The sequence below is a fragment of the Lepisosteus platostomus genome, chromosome 1, assembly GCF_059453375.1.
Source record: "Lepisosteus platostomus isolate fLepPlt1 chromosome 1, fLepPlt1.hap1, whole genome shotgun sequence".
Classification (NCBI taxonomy): domain Eukaryota; kingdom Metazoa; phylum Chordata; class Actinopteri; order Semionotiformes; family Lepisosteidae; genus Lepisosteus; species Lepisosteus platostomus.
The window spans coordinates 79985389-80009394 of NC_142611.1; the positions used below are offsets into that span (position 1 = coordinate 79985389).

The 24006-nt window shown below is 42.6% G+C and overlaps 1 protein-coding gene across 4 annotated transcripts; it reads left to right on the plus strand.

Annotated features, from left to right (window-relative positions):
* Positions 1 to 515: 515 nt before the first annotated feature.
* fam113 (family with sequence similarity 113) lies at positions 516 to 22586 on the plus strand. Of its 4 annotated transcripts, none has more exons than XM_088638395.1 (14): positions 517 to 855; positions 1549 to 1594; positions 5192 to 5248; positions 5346 to 5441; positions 6244 to 6361; positions 8536 to 8615; positions 8954 to 9186; positions 11223 to 11373; positions 13565 to 13799; positions 15735 to 15824; positions 16779 to 16868; positions 17271 to 17459; positions 18957 to 20164; positions 20782 to 22586. In XM_088638395.1, the coding sequence occupies exons 5-13, from the start codon at positions 6289 to 6291 to the stop codon at positions 19109 to 19111; spliced, it is 1296 nt and encodes a 431-aa protein (XP_088494521.1). In that variant the 5' UTR covers positions 517 to 855; positions 1549 to 1594; positions 5192 to 5248; positions 5346 to 5441; positions 6244 to 6288; the 3' UTR covers positions 19112 to 20164; positions 20782 to 22586. The 4 variants fall into 4 exon arrangements, with proteins under 4 accessions (XP_088494531.1, XP_088494540.1, XP_088494521.1 ...); XM_088638384.1 differs by having other exon boundaries at positions 20787 to 22586; XM_088638405.1 differs by lacking the exon at positions 5346 to 5441 and having other exon boundaries at positions 516 to 855; positions 20787 to 22586.
* The last annotated feature ends 1420 nt before the right edge of the window (positions 22587 to 24006 follow it).

The window sequence follows — 24006 nt, forward strand, 5'->3', positions numbered from 1 at the left end:
AGTTACTCCTTGTGCAACACATTATTCCATCTCAAAATGCAACAGTTCTTGAAACTCGGGAGAGAATTCTGTTTTCCTAAATATCGACACAGGCAACAGTGCAGAGTCGTAACGAGAGGTAGAGACTTTTAACTGGAAGGTTGAGTTTAAGTCCCCGTTTAGGAAACGTATTATATTCTTAATCACGGTAAATGACTCAAAATTGCTCCCCCAAAATGCAAAGCTACCACAAACTGTAAATCTCTTTGGATAAAAGCATCAGCTAAAGAAATCACTCCACAGTGACAGGAGACAATACTTTATACTGTATGTAGGGCTGTGTGCAGAAAGCACTTGTATATAGAGTATTTCTTGTCAGAAAATCGGGGAAACTGCTTTCTATTTAAGAAGCTTATTTGAACTTTTGAAACTGTATTTCTAAAACTTAAACTGACGACTGACACCCGTCTTCATTTCTACCAGCTTTGACCGATTTAATCACTAGAATTTTCACACCAAAAATAAAAAATAACCGAGTAAAAGCGTAAAAAGACCAGGAGGTACACTACAGGAAAAAAAAAATTAAATTTAGCAAAATACAGAACCTTTCAAGGCTAAACATTACGTGAAAATTCCTAATTTACGTGTCGGCTTCAGTAGAAACCAAGTGCCATCAACAAACTTTAATTCAAAATCGCGGTCTACTTCCCAGAGTTACCGCCAAAGACCGCAGCCCGACCGGCGGAGAGCACGTCGATCGATTGGTCGAGTCTAATGAGCCGGACGAAGCTCTACACCTGATTTGAGCTGCTGCTCGAGTCACTAGAGTTTTGAAAAACAAGTGCTTTTGCAAACACTACAGACTTTCCCAAAAGTGTGAGTTCTAATGCATGTTCTGTTTTCTTATGCATTTCTGTGGTCAGCAGTTACTTGATTTTTATGTGAAATCGTATGTGCCTAGGATTCTACTGTAATTCTTTAAACAAAAACGAGAGATGCAAAAAATCAAGCAATGATTATGATTAATTATTAAGCATTTCTACTGTACTATTAATGTCACGTATGATATGATATGTATTGTATATGGTCTTTGCGGATAGGAGGGGTAGGGAATATCGAGGGCGTTCTCCATATTTTATTTTCCTTTTTGCGGCTTTTGATATGCAATATCAATATGAATGATATGCAGAAGTTTTGACGACAAGAGTTGTTGTTTTTTTGTCTTCTAAAGTTAAAATGTTAGATAATTATTTGGTGGTTTCAAGGGCCACTGGGAGTTGAAGAACTTTCGGTTGGGTTGTAGAATCGGTCGCACTTTCGTACAAGGTTTTGCCCGCGAACACGTGAGTGCAGCCGAGCTCGGTCCTGCGAGAACAGCGCGACCTCGATTGAGAAAATGAGAACCCAACCAGTCCCGTTACAAAACACTTTATAGGAATGAATGCCGTGCTGTAAAACGAAGGCGCACTAACAGGAATTAACACTAACGCTGATGCATATTGTTTTTAAGGTTACTAAAAACAAGCTTTACAATTCATCCATCCATTCTCTCTCTTTCCTCCAATTCAGGGTCCAGGAGGAGCCGGAGCTTGTTCTGGAAAGCAGCGGGCATAAGGTGGGGTACACCCTGGATGGGACACCAGTCCATCGCAGGACACACACACAAGCACTCACACCAGGGCCAGTTCTCCCAAATAACCTAGCAGAATGTCTTTGGACTGAGGGAGGAAACCGGAGCACTGGGAGAAAAGTGTTGAAATAGTTCTATCTACCTTAAAATAGCTTATATGGTTTCCTGAACAAAAATTGCCATATTTGTAAATGTCACAACTGCTTTTTGTCTGTGGCCAGTCTCATGTACTTGTAGTCATTGACAACCTCTACAATCTGACCATTAATGTGTTGCATTTTTACTAAAATCAATATTCAGTTCCTTTGTTTTCTTAACATTTAACTTCAAACATAAGTCATCATGCCATTTAGTAAAATTGTTTAGAGTGGGCCAGTGATGATTTTCTGGGTGTTTTATAGGTTGACCAGGGCTGTTATATCAGAAATTTTAAAGGGATCTCTGTGTGTTTGCTCTTACAATTGTTAGTGTACCAAATATACAACAGGGAGGGGCAGCCTTGTGCCGATCCATTAGAAGTGCAGTGATTGTCAAAGATTCATTTCCCCAGTATGACCTGTTGAAACCTGGTTGTTAAGACATCTAGAATCTACTGTATTTAGAGTTTCTGTGCAGGCATCAGTGGTTGTTCTGTACTGATGTATGAAAGCAGAAAATCAAGAAATAAGATCCCTACAAATGTCTTTGCTTGGTCAAGATGCTGTTAAACCAGATTTAATGATGCAAGTATCGTGACGCCCACTCCTCTCCCTTCTCTGTATGCAAACTGCAGGGAGTCGGTAAGTGCAGAACTCTTCCACACATTATCTGGACCTGCACCTTTTCTTGCATTCATTCTCCTAAAAGGTTCAAACACCACTGCCATGTTGATTTTAATAAACTCTTTGGATACTGGAAAAGCAGCACTACTACTAGGTGGTTGTGGATTCAAAACGGGTGTAAAACACATCTAAATCAATTGCCAGCTGTTGCCCATGTGATCAAACACAGGAGCACTATTACCATGACCTTTCTGAGAGAGATTGACCAAGGATGTAAGATGGATCACTTTATTGGCCATGTACAATTTCTTGTATTAGGGATTTGTCTTTTACCCCAACATACCCCAACTCTCCATGAGACACACAGACAGGGAGAGAGAAGCTTGGGTTCAGAGCGCAAGGTTAGCCATTGTACAGCGCCCCTGGAGCAGTTGGGGTTAAGGGCCTTGCTCAGGTGTCCAACGGCGTAGGATTCCTCTGCCAGCCGTGGGATACAAACTGGCAACCTTCCGGTTCATAAGCCACAGAGCCACCACACCGCCCCAATGCCCAATATCACCTGTAGTGGTGGCCTTCTCTTTTTTTTCCTCAGACTGATCAGTATCTTTCTTGATCTCCCTTTTCACCTCTTTTCTGAACTGCCCTCCTTGTCCCTTGAGAAAAAGACACTTTCTTTTTAAAAAATACATATTTGAGGCTTTTGATTACCCGACATTTGTTATCGGGGGGAAAAACCTTAAAGAGTTTGGCAGGAATTACTGAGTCTACACAGAAAGAAATGTAATCCGGTACTACAACAACATGTTCATCAGTATCCTTCAACATGTCTCTAAACACATCCCATCGCATGCAGTCAAAACAATGCTGTAGTCGCGCAGTTGGTTTTGTCCCGGAGCTGTACTGTTCTTGTCTGAGGCATGTTTCTCTTGAACAGCAGCTGACAGATCGGCCGGAGAAGCACTGTGTTGCTAGGTGGAGGTCTTGCAAGGAAAGAGTAGGCATTTGGAATTGTCCCGTAGCAACGATCGATCATTCCGTTCAACTGTGTAGGGCAGGTCAAATATTGATAATATGTAAAAACTCTGTTTGCTTTTTTTAGTGTGCAACTGTTAAAATCTCCTAACATGAATTTAGGAGCATCTGGGGATGCAGCATTCAGTTTCTGGTTAACATCAAAAATAGTTTCAGATGCCTTTTCTACATTCGCTTTAGGGTGGATGTAAACAACTGTTATAAAACACTGTGAGAACTCTCGAGAATAGAAGGACACAAAGCGATGCTGAGCAGCTTGATGGCAGACTTACGCGCACTCTTATGGATGATAATATCGTGGCACCAGTGGTTATTTATCATCAGACAGACTCTTCCACTGTGATAGTGCATTTGCTCCTACAATGCCCTAACCCTCTCAGAGGTGATTAAAAGGAGACTCGATAGGAATATTCAGAATTGGGGAAGGATTTGGGAGAACTTAAACCAACTGGCTTTTTCAAGATCAACAAACAAGCACACTGACAGAAATTAAGATTTAGCGACAGAACACAGGGGGTTCTTGTTTTCCTTTAGTTAAGAATTTCCAATTGTTTTTTTTTATATTCTCACCCTATTTGAAATAGCAAATTGTATGGTTTTCAGGTTTTACATTTCTCGGCTTCCAGCAACAAACCAGCACACAAGGAAGAGAGTAAGTTTGGGCAGACTCTTCCAGGCACTTATCTTTTAACATGTCACAGGCAATACCACCCTGTGCAGCAAGTTCAATGCTGATTGGAGGAGAGGTGTGTCCCTCATAGACAGTATGTCACTGTGCAGCAAATTCATTTTTGATTGGAGGAGGATTGTGTTAATCAGAGGCAGGACCACATGCCTTCAAGAGTCCAGAGGGCCACAGGTGCTGCTGAGAGAGATCTAGCTGACTCACCCCCCTCTTCCCTCTGGGACTCACAGGGGAATTTGGAAACTAATCCTAGTTACTGTTAGCTGGTGACATGGTCCTCCCCAAGCTTGAGCCCGTGATTTTAGAGCTCCTTGAAGCCTTTCTAAATTGTTTTGTTGCTAATTGTTGATTGATTGATTGATCCAGCTGCTTCCCGAAAGAAGTCAGCATCTCCCTTTCAGAAGAATTGGCTAAGTGGCGTGTTCCAGACCTCTGCAACCCTATACTGGTGGAGCCACTTGTTTACTGGTTTGAGGTCCAGCGATTTACACAAATGGTGGTCGGTGTGTGAAACAAGCTGCATAACAAAGCTCTTGAAATTGGTGCTCTCTGATCTTTTGAGGAACAGCTGGATGAGATCCGTGGGACAAAGTGGGGAAGATAGGTCTGCTCTTATTTACTTGGGGTTTTTATTTGACATTTTTAATTTCCTGAAATGGAACAAACAATAAATCAAAAATTAAAAGATGCACAAAGGGGGGAGAAAGATGGGCTAATTACACAGGTTTTGAAAATGGGAAAAATCACCTGACCTAGCTGTCACAGTTTTTACACTGGTTGAAATATTCTTTAGCCCTACGTCTTCCCATAAGGACAGTTTCTGTTAATGAATGCAGCCAAGCATGATCTGAGTTAGGGATTTCTATGTCTACTTTTGACTGGATAAGAGATTATTTTACCTGTAGGAAAACCCAGCAGCAAAAGTCATCATGCTTAGAGTATGACAGTAACATGAATTGCCATTAAGAGGTGAGGTTATGTTCACTTCCATCTCAGAATCTTTTTTCTTTGGGGAAGTGCTATAGTAATCACAGTAAGTTCTATAAATAGTTGATTTCACTTATTTTCTTACAAATAAAATATAACTTTTTTTTTTTGGTGTAGGAGTGCCTGTTATCACCCAAGCCTGTTTTGACTGCTGGGGCTGTAAAACCTGTCAAGGTCAGTCATGTGGGGAGGGTTTAGTTAAGAATGCAGCAGAGAAAAGGGCCGGGATTTCTGACACGATGATTGAGAAGGAAATATACATTTTTTCAAGATCCCTTTGGATTAATAAATCTCCCTGGTGCTGAGGAATAAAGTTGTGGGGCATGATCCACTTATCCAGTTGAGTAATTCTGGTGTTGGATTACAGGTATGTTGACCTTATGTTCGGATTTAAATTCCTGAGTGTAATTTTGTCATGATTGCAGAGCAGTCTTGAATTCAGACTTGTAGTTATTCAGTTATTTGTGGGTTAATTGCTTAAACCAGTCTGTGCTAAATTATTCTGGTTGTGCTTGTGTGTAGCACTGGCAGAAGTTTCAATGACAAAGACACTTCCTTGCAGACATTGTAAAAATCTTAGTGAAGCCTCTTTTTTGAGCACCTTAATTAAAAGGTGATTTGGAATAGTTAATTGGGAATGGTATTTGCATTTAGTGTTGCATGCAGACATTTCATTATAGGTCTTTTCGCAAGTTAGGAAAGGAGTGACTTTGGCAAAAGTCAGTATATTGGCTTTTTCCACAGGATGCCTTTACTAATTTAGTTCTGGTCTCTAAATGGGCACCACAGTTCAGCTTCTTTCTTGGCATAGTGTAAGGTGTTGATGTGGAGCTCCTGTCTTCAGTTTAGTTTAGTGATCCTCTGAAGGTTTCTTGGTGTCCTGAAATATGCTTTATGTATAGATTTCTTATAGTAAAACTCTCCCTTAGGTGCTGCTGTGGATGTCGTGTTTGAAAGAACAGGCCTTTTCTTTGTCCCAATTATCTTAATCGCTAAAGGAGACATTTGAAAGGAACACAGTTTCCCTTCCTTGGGGTGGGGAGGAAATCTCTTAGATAATGTTAACCTTTCATCAACCACTCACAATAGATCTTAGAACTTGCCATTACATTCTCTGTTATGTGCTGGAACACCACGAAGGTATAAATATATTAATTATTATTTTGCAGTGTCTTTTAGCTTCTTACTTGAAGTGTACTGGATTGGAAGAAGGCATGAAGCAAGTGAGACAACTCCAGGCTTGTCATCTTCTGCACAACAAGTTTGTGGTGGTTCTTGGGGACTCCAGTGAGTGGTTTTCTTTATGGCGATTGTACAGCGGCTCGTCTCCTTCAGTCACACAGCACTGAAAGAGCGTGGCTGGAGTCGAGCGCATGCGCACAGCAGAACAGACATCGATGTCTGGCCTCGCAGGCGAGCTGATAGTCAGGGGGCAGATGTAGTGTGGGGGACGGAGCAGTCACGCTTGTTTGGTGACAGTTTCCGAAATGCAATCTGGTATAATTCATCTGGACTTCACCTCTGATTTGTACACAACCTAGTTCAAATATTAAGAAGAGAGAGGATTCTGTTTTTCAGAGTTTTGTGGTAAAACATAAATAAAGTGTTTTCCTATAGAAATCCATTTCCAGAAACACTAATATTAAAAAGAAAATGCATTATCTAATGAAGAGGGAGTGTGTTTTTACAGTAGCAATGTTAAAAGACTAACTGAGAGTATTATTTCTGCCATCCCTGTCCAGATTTGCATTTAACCTTCATTATTTTGGCGAAGCCATTATTACAACACAAGACTATTTTCACTGCGTCTTAATAAACCAATTTTAAATCAATAAAATCTATCAGTCATATATTTTTTATATTTTTGTATAGGATCTGCATCTTGAAAATAACCAGATAGTTATGTATACCCATTCAGAATATTGTTTTTACGATCCATGATCCAATGGGTTTTTAATGGAACCCATTATCAATAAGAATTATAGTTCTTTTTTTAAGAAAGATAAAGGATTCCATATTTCCAAAAAGTGGAAAATATATTTTTTAGAACATATGAGAGATTGCAATTCTAGTTTTAAGTTCACTTCCACATGTGGGAGTTTGGAACAAGCTACCCAGCCATGTGGTTGAAGCTGGTGCCCTGGCTTCTCTCAAAAACAATTTATCTGAAGATCTTGTCCAACTATCTGCTAACTATCAAATGGGCTAGATGGGCCAATCTGGTTTGTAACCATTTCTATGCCCTATTCCACGGCCACTTCCAGTCTTGTTCTGGCTGAGTCCAAGCACACTAAGCACTAAACAGGGCAGGTTCACCATCTGCTCAGTTCTGTTTAGGCTTCTCAGGCTGCTTTTGGCACTGGAGCCAGTTGTGTTCATCTTGAATGAAGCAGGGAAGCATCTGAGTGCCTGAGCTTGTGCTGACATGGTTCGGGCTGTATACGTAGAGTTTTTGAGTTTCTCTTTTGAATGCTGACTGTTATCATTGACTGAATGATTTTGGAATAAAGTTTTTTTTTTTGGTTCAAGGTCCAGATCCAACAAAAGGAGTTGTGCCCGTCTGAATTCGATCACATTTTTGCCTTTTTGTAAATAAAATGCAGTTTTTTTTTCTGTGCAGCATTTAATAATCGATTTACAATATTCTAAGTATTGCTTTATGAGCTACACAAGTCTACTATTAGATAGCAGCTGCAAAAGGATTTTTCTAAACATTATTGTATACTGGCAACCAGAGGAGCAATATGTTTTTTCCAGCACTTGTATAAATCGGAAACATACATTGCCAGCTGTTGCCTGTTAAATGCTATTTGCAGTGTTTCCTTAGGTGGAGAGAACTCTCGCTGCAATGCTGGTACTTAATTATGGCCAAGCTAATGTATTCAAGGCTCTCGCACAGCCAGCTCTGTTTTCTTCTGGACTTCATTCTAGATGGACCACAACGCAGGCTCCTCTGTCCTTGTTTTAGCTCTGTCTTGTCTCTGTCGCTCTCAACCCTGTAGCACAGCAAGGAGGCTCATTTTGACATTTTGCAGATTTATGGACATCTTGAATGTTTAGTTCTGAAGTCTGTTTGAGAGCCATGTTTATTTTTGCACTTACGGAATAGATACATCCTTGTTCTGTACCTGTATATCCATTTGTATCGTATTACTTCCTGCCTTGACTGTTGCAGTACAACACACGGCTGTTTTCAGTTGTGCATCAGAGAGACAGCACTGTGCCAAGACAGCAGCACAGAGCACATCATGCTAGCTTTAGGAAAGCAACAAGCCAGGTTAAGATCTCTTAAAACCTTACTTTGGGCTTGCAAAGTGTTACTCAGCCTTGGCTCAGAAGTCTAAACATCAGATGTCACTAGCAGCTAATAATGGTCCTCTGGCATCAGTTAACTAGTTACTCATACTGTTGTGCATGAACTGCGTGACTCTGTTGATACATTCAGATGTTTTAACTTTCAGTTCAGCGCTCAGTTTACAAAGACCTTGTGATGTTGCTACAGAAGGACAGCTTTCTGTCGGTGGCCCAGCTGAAATGCAAGGTAAAGAGCCCTATTACCTACTGGTACAGGGAGACAAAATGTTTCTCCCATTTGGACTGGGTGCCAGTCCTTTTCCGTTGATCTTAAAGCAGTGATGAAACAAGACAGGAATATATTGATTTAATTTACGCAAATTGTCTGTAATCTATGATTGCTTTTTTTTACTCTCTCTTCTGACCCCATTTAGGGGGAAAGGGGTCAGGTGTTTGGAGTAGTTTCTTTTAAAAGAGGGCTGGTATTATTTTAAGAGGTAATAGGGGAAAATATTCTAAAGCTGTTCGGCTGATTGCAAGCATGTAATTTGAATGGAGTGTTTTTTGCTTGGCTGTGCATGTCAGGGAGAGCTCAGTTTTCAGCAGGACTGTCTGGTGGAAGGAGGTGTCCAGAGCCAGATGACCAATGGGACGAACTACAGGGAGGTCCGCCAGTTCCGCACCGATCACCACTTGGTGCGCTTCTACTTCCTGACGCGGATCTACTCCCGCTACATGGAGAGCATCTTGGCGGACTTCCGGGCCGGACCGCAGCCGGACGTGCTCGTGGTCAACTCCTGCGTGTGGGACGTGTCCAGGTCTTTTCTCCCCTTCCAGCAGGAGTTTCAAACCTCTTTCCGCCACACGGAATGCAATCTGAATCTGTGCATAAAATCTTTCCACTTTTAGGATGATTGATATTTCAGATTTGGGGAAATTCCCCTTGGTTGTAGAATCGAACCTCACTCTAGTTTTACTCGGCGTTGATGAGAGGAAGTTGTTAGAACTAGTGTTCCAGATGGCCATGGAGATATGATTTTACCTGGATTGGAAACTAAAGGCATGTAAAACATGTAGAGTTACAATAACCAATAGTCTTTAGTTCTTGATGCATTTATTGAGATCGATCTTTCTGATTCGTCTTATTGCATGTAGCATGTCTGTTCTTCTCTTTCTGCTTTCAGATGAAGTAATCTGATTACAGCTGATTATCTGAATGCTGTTTTATCTGTAGTTTTCTTATTCGTTTTGGTTACCAGCCAGCAAGAAAATAGGAATACCCCACATAAATTAAAGCCTTATGCTTTAAGGTTAAGTGGGAATTTCAAGTTAAGTGTTTAGCGTTGCTGCCTCACAGTTCTGGGGCCCTGGGTTCAATTCCTGGGGTGCTGCCTGTGTGGAGTTTGAATGTTGTCCTCGGGTTTGCCTGGGTTTCCATCAGGTGCTCTGGTTTCCTCCCACAGTCCAATGACATGACGGTAGGTTAATTAATTGGCTTGTGAGAAAATTGGCCCTGGAGTCAAGTGTGTGCGTGTGTGTGTCTGTGTGTCTGCCCTGCGATGGACTGTCTTCCTCTCCAGGGTGTACCCCATCTTACTCCAATTGTGTGATTGGTTCCAGCTTCCCTGAGACCCTTAATTGTATGACGTGGTTAGAAAATGGATAGATGGATAGACTGGTGACTCAAACAAGTTTGTGAATTGGAGTACTTGAACTAGAAAAATCTTTATGAAATTCTGTTCAGTGAGCAGGAAGGCAAGGGGCATTTGGACAGAATTAATTGACTTTCTGAAATAAACTGGGTTATTTAGATAGCAGTTTACGAATATGGACAGTTACCATTTATGCAGAGCTTTGCCATATACTTGTGAGTCCTTTGTAAACATATAAGCAGTCTTTTTATAAACTGGCAATAACAGTAACAGTATAGTTAATGGTATTTACTGTCCTGCAAAGCTGTGTAGTTTTTAAACACTCTCTTTCGGGACTGGAGTTCCCTTGGCAGAGCTGCGCAGTGCAGGTGCTGCTGGATTGCTGGTGGGCTTCCCAGCCATTAGCCTTCAGGCGCCTGTGGTGGCACTACTGTCGGGGAGAGCTGCACCAGTGCTCCAGCAGCGGCTCACTCTGCCGCAGGCTGCAGTGGTCCCGCGTGGTCCCGCGTGGTCCCGCGTGGTCCCGCGTGGTCCCGCGTGGTCCCGCGTGGTCCCGCGTGGTCCCGCGTGGTCCCGCGTGGTCCCGCGTGGTCCCGCGTGGTCCCGCGTGGTCCCGCGTGGTCCCGAAGTGCTGCGGTTAGGTTTGCAGTGAGGAAGTCAGCTTGACAAGTAATTGGAGACTCTATACAGAGAGTAGGGGGAGGGTAGACGCAATACAAAATGAAATAATTGGAGGTTCAAAATTACTATAATAAATAATTTATGTATATTTTGGATCAAGAAGATTGCTAAATCACATTGTCAAACATTGTATCTCAAGCCTTTGAAACTCTGAGGGTTCAATCAACCATAATCACTAGGCTGTGCGTACACATTCAAAAGCTGTTTTAGCTTGGAAAATAATTTAAAATGAAATAAATCAATAAGGAAGCACACGGTGTGGTATGCGGGACGTTAATATATATACTTAAAAGCTAATAAAAATGAAACAAAGCCTTCAAAAACAGAAACAGAGTGTACTGTATGTTTCTCCTACTGTGGCGTTCAAGTGTTTTCAGTAGTTTGCAAACTATTAAATATGGTTTCTTTTGTTGCATATTGTACACTGTTTTGTCTGTCGACCAGGACCACTCATTAACATATGGCAGGGAGGTGGTGCCGTGCCTTTCGGGCTTTCAGCTGACTGCTGTGTGTCGGCACAGGTATGGTCCGAATTCCATGAGCGAGTACTTGGAGAACCTCCAGACCTTCTTCAGGAAGCTGAAGGAGACCCTGCTCCCGGAGTGCCTGGTGCTGTGGAGCCTGGCCATGCCCCTGGGCAGGAGGCTCACGGGAGGGTTCCTCGTGCCGGAGGTGAGCGTGGCAGAGCGTGGCAGAGCTGCTCGTTCGTGCGCAGTGAAGGGGCGGGGCGCTTCGGAGGGCCGAGGCTTTTCAAAATGGCAGCTGTTTCGTCTAATAAAAACCTAAAAAAATCCATTTATTTTCCAGTTGTTGCAACAGATGTTCTTCAATATAAACTCTTCAGTCCAAATTACCTTTACATTAAAAAAAAAAAACACGGGTCAAGGTAAAAGCAATCCTGTATATTGCTGTCCAGGAATTTGCTATTAGCCAGAAGGGCTTACATTTTCTGAAATGTTCTTTATGACGGGGATTTTAATTCTTTAGTGTTATGGGTATCTTAAAAGATCTGTGCTTCAGTTGTGATGTTGATCAGTATAGAGTGGTCAGATTTTCAGCATGGTGCAATGCAAAATGGATTTGGTTTCTTTCGTCTTTGTGTTGGAACTCGGAACGGCAATTTTACTAGGCTGAATCTGTGGCTACACTGCAGGTGTCATACATCAAAGGCAGCGTCCCCTGTTACTCCTGTCTTGATTGTAATGTAATGTTTCTTTATTAGCCCTATACAATTTCTTGCATTAGGAATTCGTCTTTTCGCATACCCCAGCTTTTCTCCATGGAGAGACAGACAGGGAGAGAAGCTGGGGGTCAGAGCGCAGGGTCTGCCATTGTACGGCGCCCCTGGAGCAGTTGGGGTGAAGGGCCTTGCTCAGGGGCCCAACGGAGTAGGATTCCTCGGCCGGCCGCGGGATTTGAACCGGCAACCTTCCAGTCACAGACACAGATCCTTAGCCACAGAGCCACTGCTCCGCCATTCTGTGGTACTGCAGTACACTACACGCTGACAACCTTTACCATTCTGTGGAAAGCTGTGTCTGACTTGCTTGTACTTGAGACTTTTCAAGCACAATTTAAAATAGCAATATTTGTAGTCAAATTTCTGGACATTTATACAAAATTGCTTTTACCTTTTTTTTTGTAAAGATAATTTGCATTGAGGAATTATATTGAAGGACCTCTGCTGTAATAACAGGAAAATAAATGCAAGTTGAGGATTTTATTTGAAGAAATAGCTGATATTTTGAAAAGCGGAGTGTCTGTGAAGTATGATAATAGATTGATGTACTGACTCTCTGTAAGCTTGCATTAAAAAAAAAAAACAGGGTTTATTTTAACACGCTTTTCATCTGAGTTTCCAGAATAATTGTAGATTTTCTGGCTGGTAAACACTGGCACATTTGATGTGTGTGCCATAATGTCATAGGATATAAAATTGTAGCAGTGCTACAGCAGGGATCCTTGAAACCATTATTTAAAGTAATTCAGGTCTTCATGTTCTGCATCTAATCTGAATATTGCCTCAGCTTGCCATTAGAAAGTATTTCTCTGTGACAGAAGCAGAATTTTGATTACAGTGTCTGTATAGCAAAGAGTATAGTGGCGCAGTGGTTAGCATTACTGCCTTCCAGTGGAGGTGGAGTCTGTGTGGTGTTTGAGTGAGTCTTCTCTGGGTGCTCTGGTGTCTTCCCACAGTAAAAAGGCATTCAGGTTAATTAGGTTTGGGGAAACTGGCCCTGGTGAGGAAGTGTATGTGTGTCCGTGTGTGTCGTCCCGTCCAGGGTGTATCTGTGCGCCCGTCGCTTGCTGGGATAGGCACTGGCTTCTCCTGCGACTCTGAATTGACTGAAGCAATTAGAAAATTCATTTATGTACGTCTTGAAATCATTGATAAATATTAAAATGACCGTTTTATTGGAATGAGAGGGAAGCTTTATTGCCAGGTATTATCCAGGCCAATATAAATCCAAATGGTTGATTTATTCAACGCTTTTTATTGTCTGCTTCTGTGGAAATTTCTTTGGCTTCTCCCATAAAAGTACAGAAACACAAAACAGCAAAACACTAAAGTCACATAAAATCACATGAAGTGCATGAAACCACAACAGTATGTGATGCATAAGTAAATGGATCAGTAAAGAGGTAGTGGGGGACTACAGCTACCTACGGGTACATTCGTTGAGCAGTTTTATCGCAGGGAGGACGAAGTATTGGAAATCTTCTGACGTTTCTTTGACTGGGGAATCTGCAGTTTCTGCGATATCTAGAATGGGCTTGAAGCAGCTGTCGCTGGGGTTGGCTTCCAGGGTCTGGCGGAAGGCCGAGCCAGTGGTGCCAGCTCGCGTGTTTCTCCCGCCCTCAGGTGCAGCACTTGAGCCAGACGCTGCGCCACGACGTGATCGAGGCCAACTTCTACAGCGCCGCGCTGGCCGACCGCCACGGCCTCGACGTGCTGGACCTGCACTTCCACTTCCGGCGCCGCCTGCAGCACCGCACGGGCGACGGCGTGCACTGGGGCCCCGCGGCCCACCGCCACATCAGCTGCCTGCTGCTGCGCCACGCGGCCGGGGCCTGGGGCGTGCGCCTGCCCGACGGGGGTGAGCGCGCCGGAGCTCGGCCCTGTGGGATCGCTCGCCCCAGCATTGACGGGAACAGGAGCGACGAAAGGCGGGGGAAAGAAACGCAGCGTTTCGACTGTGGAGCCTTCTTCGGGTGTGTCACCCGGTGTCACCTGAAGGAGGCCCCACAGCTGAAACGCTGTTTCTTTTCTTCTCTTTTCAGCACAAAATAAACCTTTTCTGGTTCTTTTGCAGCCCATGTGTGCTGACACAGCCGCCTACTTGAACTACTTCAGTTTCCATGAATATTTACTCAGTGTTGTGGATGTAGTAGTAGAGGAGCTTATTGGCATCTGTATATGTACATGGGAATTGTTATTCGTGCTGATCTCTCAGGACACACACAGTGCAGCAGACAACACCACACAATGTAGACAGTACATTACAAACATCATAAATCATAGCAACCAGAACAATAAATACACTGTGGAGCGCAATAAATATGTAGTAGTGAAAAAATGGTAGTCTATGCAAAAAGTGCACGGACTACTATGTATTTGTGTATTCATGCATTGTTTTCAGGGTGAGGTATGCCTGAACACTTTGCAAAACTGGAAACAAAGTTCACAAGGAACATCAAAAGCATTTGCATAAATCTGGGTTTCCCTAAATTCCTTCAGAAATACCTCTTTGCGTGAAGCCCATTTTAAAATATGAATTCAAAATGTAAGTGTTGAATACTAGGCAGATGTAGCAGCTATCATTGGATTTCACATAGTTTTGAATATAAGGTGATGGTGCATGGATATTCGGACAAGGTTGTTCCAGTTATCTGATACTTCCTGCTTCTGTTTAATAATGCACAAATAGTAAGGTAGGTAAAATGAAAATGGTAGAATTAAACTGTGTGAAGTGTGACTAAGTGGGTACTTCTTTATGGCAATGATTCCATAGGAGAGGAATGTTGTTGACGTTCTTCGCAAATGAAACAAATGGATCGCTTTACCCTGAGAGGTGTTTGTTGCAGCAGAACACATTGTACACATTTATGGAGTGTTTAGTGAGTGAAAGTGCCGGGAGGTTTTATTACTTGTAATGGTATGTTCCACCTGCCCCTGCTACCCACAATTCCCTGCATGTAGCATATTCCATTCCACCGTGTGATGACATCTCACTTTCTTCCAGAGCAACGACCTTCATGATTAGGAACCCAGTTCTGAAAATAAACCAACAGCGTGCTTTACGGTTCTGTTCACCTGTACCCACAGGAGGTGAACTGGCAGTAAATCCCTGGCTGTCCTTAGTAATTTGCCTTTTGCTGGCACTAATAGCACTTTTTGGGTTAGTGGTTGGAGTCCTAATGAATTGTCAAAATTGGGATGAAATATTAGCATCACTGTAGCATAATGAATAATTCCTGCCCAGCGCGATTGGTCGGCTGGCATCCTTTTCATGAACCAGGAAATGAATTATCTCTGCCAAGTGCTACAGTAGGTATTCTTGAGGACTGTATGGTTTGGAGCAGGAGCCCTCATTTGGTGTGCCTTATAAGTGGATCTAAGCTGTTATGCTTCCTAACCAAAGGTACTTTGCCTGCAGTGACATCAGCCCATCATTCACCCTTTTTGTTTCTGTAGAGGCAGGCTCCTGGTTGCTAAGACCCATTTCTGTGGAAGTGAAGGCATCCCTTGGTTGCAAGTTTATTTTCTCCGTGACAGGGTTTCTTAGCATATGAGCTAATGGGTCTGTTAGCTAAGGCAATGGTTTCCATACACAGCAGACTCAATGATCTCTGCTTTTTTTAAATGTGTCTGTTTTAAGTTTTCTGACCCTTTACACGCACATCCTCACATGCTTCTCTCTTGCTACTAGTTGCTAAAGGATGTTTGCTCATTGTTTATCACGAAGGTAATCACATCCAAGGAGCACTCTCCTTTCTGAAAGCATTGGTTTGAACGGTTCTGTTTTCCTCAGATGCTGATGACATTGAGAGAGCTACTGGTGCCCTTCAATTCAACATTCTGCCATCTTACCAGCCTAATCTGGACCCAGCATCTGGCTCAGGTAAACACTCAGCTTAGTTTAGTGTTTGCAATCCTGTTGACATACATTGCCATTTTTTGCATCTGGTGTTTTTATTCCTAGTTTTTTTTTTCTTCAAAATTAATTTACTCTCCCAGAAACTTCCCGTAGGAGAAATTACATGTGAACACGAGATATATTTTATATCCATCTCCAAGAGCAAACATAAGAAAGGTCACAGCTGTGATGAGGCCATCCAACTCCAACAAGCTAATGTGTTTGGTAGCAGCTGATTCCTCGCCAGTCCTTCAGGTTAGACGTTTCGATGGTTTTACTGCCATCCCACCGGAAGGTGTAGAAGAAATATCATTGCTTACAGTGAGTTTCAGTTTTCTGCTTCTACGCCTCCATTAACGATGCAGTGTTTGGGCATTGTGAGGATAATGTGCATGCAGATGTCTGTGTTGAGTAGCATGTATCTAGAAGTGCCATTCCTAAGAGCTGGGTGGCTTTCTTTCCATCACTGTCACGCTGACTCGCTGAGGCAGTCCACAGTCCGAGAATATCTCCAGTCACATTCTTCAGCACACTACTTTTATTGTTATCGTTTTGTGTTTTTTTTCTAAAATAATGATACTGTACAATCATTACGTCTCAGTGTCACAGTGGTGCAGTTCTCATTTTAAATCCAGTGTGCACGATTCACTGTGGAAATGATCCATTGTTCTTCCATTTGGGGAAGAAGCCTTTTTTCACCAAGTTCAGCCCTTTCGGTTCTTCAGAATTGAGATCTCTCCTCAGGAACTTACAGGGACACAACATGGTAAAATTGTTTTCCAGTTGTGCTGTAGGTGCCGCCCACACCTACTGTCGGGTTGATCATAAGCCAATGTAATTAACCTCGATATTACAGTTCTGATGTGAGAGCGAGAAGGGCTTCTCTTGGCGCGATCTTGATGTAATGATAGTGAGCTGCTGCCTGCTGCTCGTCCCCAGGCCTCCCCGGCGGTGAGGAGAAAAGACTGCAGTCTGCTCACGCCAGCCAGCACGGCCGGCCCCTGAGGATGAACGCCTTTCACTATGATGGTAAAGAGCTGGCAGCTCGTGCGTTCTCATTGACGTGTCAGTAAAGAAACAGTGCCCAGCGCTCTGCTTTAACCCTCCCAATTTCAGCATGTCGGCATGAGATACTTTTCTTTGTCTATTGACGGGTTCACACCGCACTAGTAAAGTCGCACTGGGGGTTTCAACACCAGATTCCACATATCTAACATTGTTTATCACAGCCTTTTAGAGACTCCTCGTTTGGATGGAGAAAGCTAAACTGGATGTGTTGAGCTTCTCTGAAGGAGTGATGGAAGTCCCTTTTCCCCAAAGACGTGTTCACGATGCTTCTGACGACAGGGCAGGGCAGCAAGGTGGAAGTGAGCTTGGAGAGTGCTGGAGAGCTCTTCCATCCACTCATCCTGTGCCATTTTGTGTTTTCAGGACCAGTGTCGGACCCAAATTCAAGTTGCCAGAATCTGGCGTTCAGATATGGCACCTGTAACAAAGAGAGCAGTTTTAATCCCTTCTTCTATGAGGACACTCTCCTGGTTGGTACAGCGTCGGGCCCCCAGTTCGTCACTGGATACATGAGCTTCGAGGAGAAGTACAGACAGGCAATGTGCTGCCCAGGTAAGCAATGGCATAGAGGAAAATGCTGTGAAATATTTATGTTCAGGATTGTTAAAATCTGCAGTTAATGAACGTCTCCAGCATTTTTCTCACCCCTATATTTTTTTAGACCTCTTGTTTTTAACAAGGAACATCAGAACAGTAATGAGATAAGCCAGAAACAATGCAACACGTGTAATAGGATTTCTCAGCCCTCCCCAGCCCCCGCTACACTCACACCTGTGGTTTGTTTAATGGAAGTGACTGTTTCTGTGGATGTGTTATTAAAATCTTTTAAGGATAAAGTGCACCGTGGAAAAGCTGCACGAGTGAAAAATAATTATGCATGCCACACATGAGCTCTTTTGTAAAAAAAAATATAAAAAAATCTCTTGTGCAATCCTGCCCGATTTCACGTCCAGCATTGCAACGACTGTCTGATAAAGCAGAGTGCATGAGGACAGGCGAGCCTGAGGCATTTCAATTGCTTGCTCTCTTAGCTGGCACTCTTCGCTGCTGTGGGGAGAAGGACAACAGTGGCGCATCTCAAGGAAGAGGGTTGATTAATTTAATGATCACTGTTCTTGAGTCAGGAATCTTAATACGGACATAAGAGCATTTCCAAAAGAGAGGAGGCAGTCTGAGCCTGACCTGGGCTGCATGTGATCCCTGTATTAAAACCCAAGGAGTGAGAAGGACCAATCATGTAGGCATACAGTACAGCACCACTGAAACACAGCCTCATTCAGTAAGTCTTTGGAGAAATTATTTTCAGTACTATAAAGCATGTTTGTGATTTTGATATGCACTTGGGTTATTATTTATGAAAAACATACTGAAAAAATGGATCACCGAGCATTTTTGCATAATGTTGACACCCTCCCTGGCTTCAGTACGTACTAATTGTTATTCAGTAACGTGTTGACCCACCCCCTGACAAAATACTTCATCAGCACACTTGAGCTGCATTGTAAACTTGTGGGAGGAAGTGTGTCAGCGTGGGATCAGAGACCTGTGAATAGACAGGTGCACCTCGAACCTGGTGCAGTTTGTGTTGTTTCAAGCACTGTCCTCGCATGCGAATGGCCTTTCACTACAGAGCCCCTGCTGATCAACCCCGCTAATGCCAAATATTCATCCGCATCCTGAACAAAATGGCAGTGCATCTGCTCCAGGAAAGATTTCTAATTTCTTGGAGTTGATTTTGTGAAATGTCTATTTATATGCTCAGTGTAGTTTGTTTTTGTACATGCATGCGATGCTCTTCACTTTGCAGTAGGCTCAAATGGATCTGGGAGTAAAGCATCCTGCAGCTCTCCCATTTGAAGCCAAAGAACAGAGATGTGCAGGAAATGTACAAATACGGTACATGTGTAAAAGCATTCTCCACAATGTGCTGATAGCATGATGGTTTTTTTTTACTTGGTGGGATCACACTTGCAATGGGTTTGAAGAGCTGTGAATTTCCTTCTGTATTGGGTTAGTAACAGTTTAAGCTTTGTCATTTTCTATCCACAGGTCCAGATTTCAGTCGGATGAGAGTTTATAATACTTGCCATTTGCAGCTGACTCAGGTTAGGACCAGTAACCATTGTGTGATGAGGCAGAGACCAGCCAGGAGGCAGTTTGCTCCCTACAGCCAGCATGGGTTTCATTCCCGTTGGAGGTGCTGACTCAGCGGGGTGTCCCGGCCAGACGGACACCTGTCCCAGCTTTGTGTTGAGAATCATTTACACCTCTGTTATATTGTCAAACTTTTTTTACCCGTTTTGGCTGTATGATTACCTGTTTTTGCACTTAAGAATTTTTATCTTATCATGAGATACTTTTTGATTTGCAGAATGTGATTTCTTATAAATGTTTAGACTTAACAGCTGCTCTGTGTTCTGAAAACAGGGGTGTGTGAATCATGCCCAGTGTTTTATACCTCCTTTTACAGGAAATGCATGTGCTGTCCTCTGCGTAGTTCTACCATTTCTGTCTCCATTTCAGATAAACCTTGCGAACTTCAGCAGATGAGCCTGTCTGGCAGATAACTCTGTGCCTTTAAAGTACAAATCGGGCCAGATCCATGCCTTCCGGGGTCTGTGTTGATCCCAGGTGTCAACAGTAGAAGTTGATCATTGTTAACTTCAGAAATGGAAAATGTGTAAAATGTTGGAAAAGGGTGGCGTTTGTGTTTTTCATGCTGTAGCTAAAGGGAATTGTGTTCGTATGGAGAATGGGGAAGTGGTTTTTGTATAGTGGGCTATTCAGGCTAGAGTGACTGGAGGGACAAATACAGAACCCTGTCCCAATTTTCTTCTAAATATACATTTGATTTTCTTCAGAGGCCATCAGGCCTTGTGTCAATTACATGTATAATTAAAGCATTTTTATGATAGTATATGGTTGCTGTTTTGCATTTTGTGTTTTTCCTTTAACCCCTGAGACCTCTTGGTGGTGGCAGTGAACCCCACGAAGCCCTGCTCTGGTTCAGGGGCTCTGGTTCAGGGGCTCTGGTTCAGGTGCTCTGGTTCAGGGGCTCCGCAGTGTGAAATCCCAAGGTCTGTAAGGGGAAGCAGTTGCCTGAACACACCACAGCTCCAGAAGAGGCTGGTTTACAGGCCAGCCAGCGGTCCGGACTGAGCACAGGAATGACCTGAATGGACACTTCTCTCAAAAGATGCCTGACAAACAGAGGGGGATTTGCATCTCGTCTTGCCTGTGACTGTATGACGCATCAGGTGAGGCATCGTTGAGAGACGCCTGGGGGTTAATTCTCCTGTAAATTGCAGAGAGTTAAGCTGCTTGCATTATCTTCATAGATGTACTAATGAGCTCAAGTTATGATTAAACGCTCTCGAATGTGAGAAACAGTTTTTCAAAAGAAAACATTTAAAAAGCGACTTAAATTTTAAATAAATAGTATTGTTTTTTTTAGTAAAGTACCATCAAGTTCAAGTTTGTCATATGTACCTGAGTATGATGAAAAGTTTACTTGCGTGATTTCCTCACATGACAAATGACATAAAGGATGATATAGCACTGACATTGAAAATAACATCACAAATGATATTACAATTCTTCGAGACAGGAACAGAGTAGCAGCTATAATTTTAACCAGCATTTAGAAACAGGTAGCAGCTGAGTGCAAGATTTGCTCTTTGCAAAATTCATATGCAAAATGTGTGAAATTCAGCAGTGGCAGTATTTTCAGTTCAGTGCAAAACAGAGTAGTATAAGTCAGGGGAGGATTTAAGAGAAGTTTAGGAGTCTTTTGGCTGTGGGATAGAAGCTTTCTTTGGACCTGGAGGTCTGAGCTTTATACTCCTTGATTATGTCATTCGCCCTTCTGCGGCAGCGCAGGGTGAAGATGGTCTGGATAGAAGGGAGTTCTGTACCAGTGACGGCCTCGACTGTCTCCACCACCGCCTGTAGTTTTTTTTTTTACGGTCATCAGCTGAGTGATTGCCATACCAACCTGTCATGTATCCATTGAGAAGGCTTTGTATAGTGCATCTGAAGAAATGCGTGAGTTTGTGACGACACACCAAATCTCCCGAGTCTCCTGAGGAAGTGGAGGTGCTGGTGTGCTGCCCTGATGACGTCGTCTATGTGATGGGGCCAGGTCAGATGTCCACATCCACAGCAGCCTCACTGATCTAGACAGGCACGGCCACCTCCCAGCTTCCTGAAGCCAACAACCAGTGTCTCGGTTTTGCTGACGTTGAGGGAAAGGTTGTTGTCCTGGCACCAGACCACCAGTCCCTGACCTCTTTCCTGTATTCTGTTTCATCATTTTTTGTGATCGGACCTACAGTGATGGTGTCGTCAGGGAACTGAAGGATGGAGTCGGAGCAGTGTCTAGCCACACAGTGAACTGGGAGTGGATCGGGGGACTGAGCACACCGCCTGGTGAAGGTGTTCATATTGTCTAAATCAGCCAAACCAGAGTGCAGTGCAAGGGAGATGTGGACCTATTGTTTCTTTGTGCAAACGGAAGTGGATCAAGATTGTCTGTGAAGCCAGAGTTAATGTGCGTCTATATTCCATATTCTGATGCACATTTTCTGATGGTTTAGTATTCCATATCTTAAAGTCTTTGCTCTGTGTTGCAGCTAAACTTGATCACTTCCAGATGTTGCCCTGCATGCCACTCCCATGTGGCCTCTCTGGGACGGGACGCTTGGTCTGTTGACCCTGGGAACATAACTTTTTCATTTGCCACTGGCTAATGTAGGCCACTAATCTGCACGAGATTGGGAGACTGTTTTTTGGGCTTTTATAAAAACGAGGAGGTTACAGACGTATCCAGGAAAATACAAGGAGTCGTTTGTTTAGCTTTTCTTGGAAAGTAGTGTAAACATGATCCAGGAAAAGCCTGATATGTTAGTCATTTCTGTATTAGCGTGATTAAGTATTCTTTAACTTGAATGCAGTGCTGCTCTTTTGTTTATTCACTGTTAAAGCATATTAGCTCTTTTTCTTTTATTCTAGTACCAGGGAAAAAAATACCAGAGTTCATTTTAATTTATTCAGGTATTTATTCAAATACGGTATTCTTGTAAAAAAAAACACTATTCTTTAAATATACTTTGGGCTACGTGAACAATTGAGTAGCTGTATTAAGATATCCAAAAGCAATTTAAACAACATACTAAAGGACATTTGTGATGCTAATTATTACTATTTTGATAAGTTTACATATTAAATCTGAGTGGTTGAAAGAAATGCTATCAAGTATTTTATTCTATACCGGCATTACTGTTGACCTGGGCATATTTAAACAGTTGAGGTAGGGAGCAGCAGCAGCATCAGTAGGCTGCAAATGGACAAGTAAGAGGTTTATTCCAGCTGAAAAGAGAAGAAAGAAAACACAATGTTTCGGCCGTGGAGCCGTCTTCAGGTGTGAGAGTGTATATTTAAACAATGGCAGTTTTCCTTTTAAAAGAAACTAACAAGAAAGCTAAAACTTTCTTAGCTTATAAGAAATAAGACTATTGATAAGATGCCCTTTGTGGCATAGAGCGGTTTGTAACTGAGGCTCTTTGCTTTTTAATTTGATGGTGAACCTCCGGTTTATTCTTGTACTTGAGATTTTAAAATTATGCCTCTTTCCATTATGAAAATAGTCTATTGCAGCTAAATAAAAAGATATGAGTCAGATTTTAATGAGTGTGCATTTATGTTAATATACCGTCTGTTCTGGGCTACTGAAGAAAGATATAAGATGTGAAAAAGGGGTTAACTGATTTCTTTCTGCACAAAGATTTCTTGTGACACAAGACATTCCATGCTTAAGCACTTTTGAGTTATGGCAGGGATGGGAGGTAACCGATAAGAGAATCCAAGTGCAAGACAGAGCCTCCCTAACTAAGGAAAGATGAAAGTGGTCAAAGTCTTGGGAATGCCCAACCACAGGTGACCTCCCCCCATTACCATGGTAACAATTTGCTTCAGAAACGGCTGAAGTTTTGCTATATAAACTGGAATTTCTGTACCTACTGTATATTCCGACCAACACTTTGATCTTATTGTTCCTTGCATGCAATAAGCTTTTTTGTCTGTTACAACAGCTCCCAATCCTGCAAGAAAACTGTCCAATTCAAATTTGCGGTTTGTAGGAGCACTCAAGGAGCTTCCACTGGTGGTCCCAGCAGATTCAAGGAGCTTCCCCTGTTGGTCCCAGCAGATTCCATGAAAACCCCGGGCTTAATTGAATTTGGGATTTTTAAAACCTGGCGAACACTTGAATAGAACAAATGTGATGTTGAAGAACTTCCATCAATTTTGTTTGCTGTTGGAGCTGTATACCATTGATTTTGTGTAATTTGCCAGTGGTAGTGCTGCTAACAACAGTGCTCCAAGTTAATCAGCAACCATGAGACCCTCTGTTTGTCCAACACTGAAAGCAGAGATTTCAAGGAGGTCACATGTCTTCTGCCATAGGATATCACCCATATAACTCGATGAGCTGTGGCTTCTTTTTTCGAGCTGCTCCTGGATAGTTAAAGCTAGGCCAGTTTTAATAGACAGATTGTGACTGCGAGTCTGGGCAAATCAAGAATTACATCATTGGCTTTGCATTGACATTGCTGGAGGAGGAGAATATTAGACGTTTCCCTTCAATGTTCGCGTTTGTTTCAGGACATGATCTTTATTGATGAAATCTATTGCTCTGGCACAAGAATTGAAGCACTTCTGTATGATCAGGAAACAAAGAGAGTCTTTCCTGGGTTGTGGGATATCTGTAGGAAGATTGTTCTCCTAGAATGAGCTGCAGACAGACAATGGTTGAAAGAGAGCTCTTTCAACAAACGTTGAGACCAGACACTGATGAAAGAACAACAAGCCCTATAAGAGGAAGCATGATGAAAAATATAGGTGTTAAAGAATTTGGAAGTAAAACTGGAATACAAGATTTCACATGTAGGACTTCAGCACTACAATAGGTTTCAGAGACTGAGAGAATATCATAGTGCTTCAACTGAAAAGCTGATATAATGAAGCATGCAATGAAGCATGTCTTGTCTGTAAATTAAAGACCAGATAAATGTTTGTTCAACATTGTTTTTTGTAGCTCCCA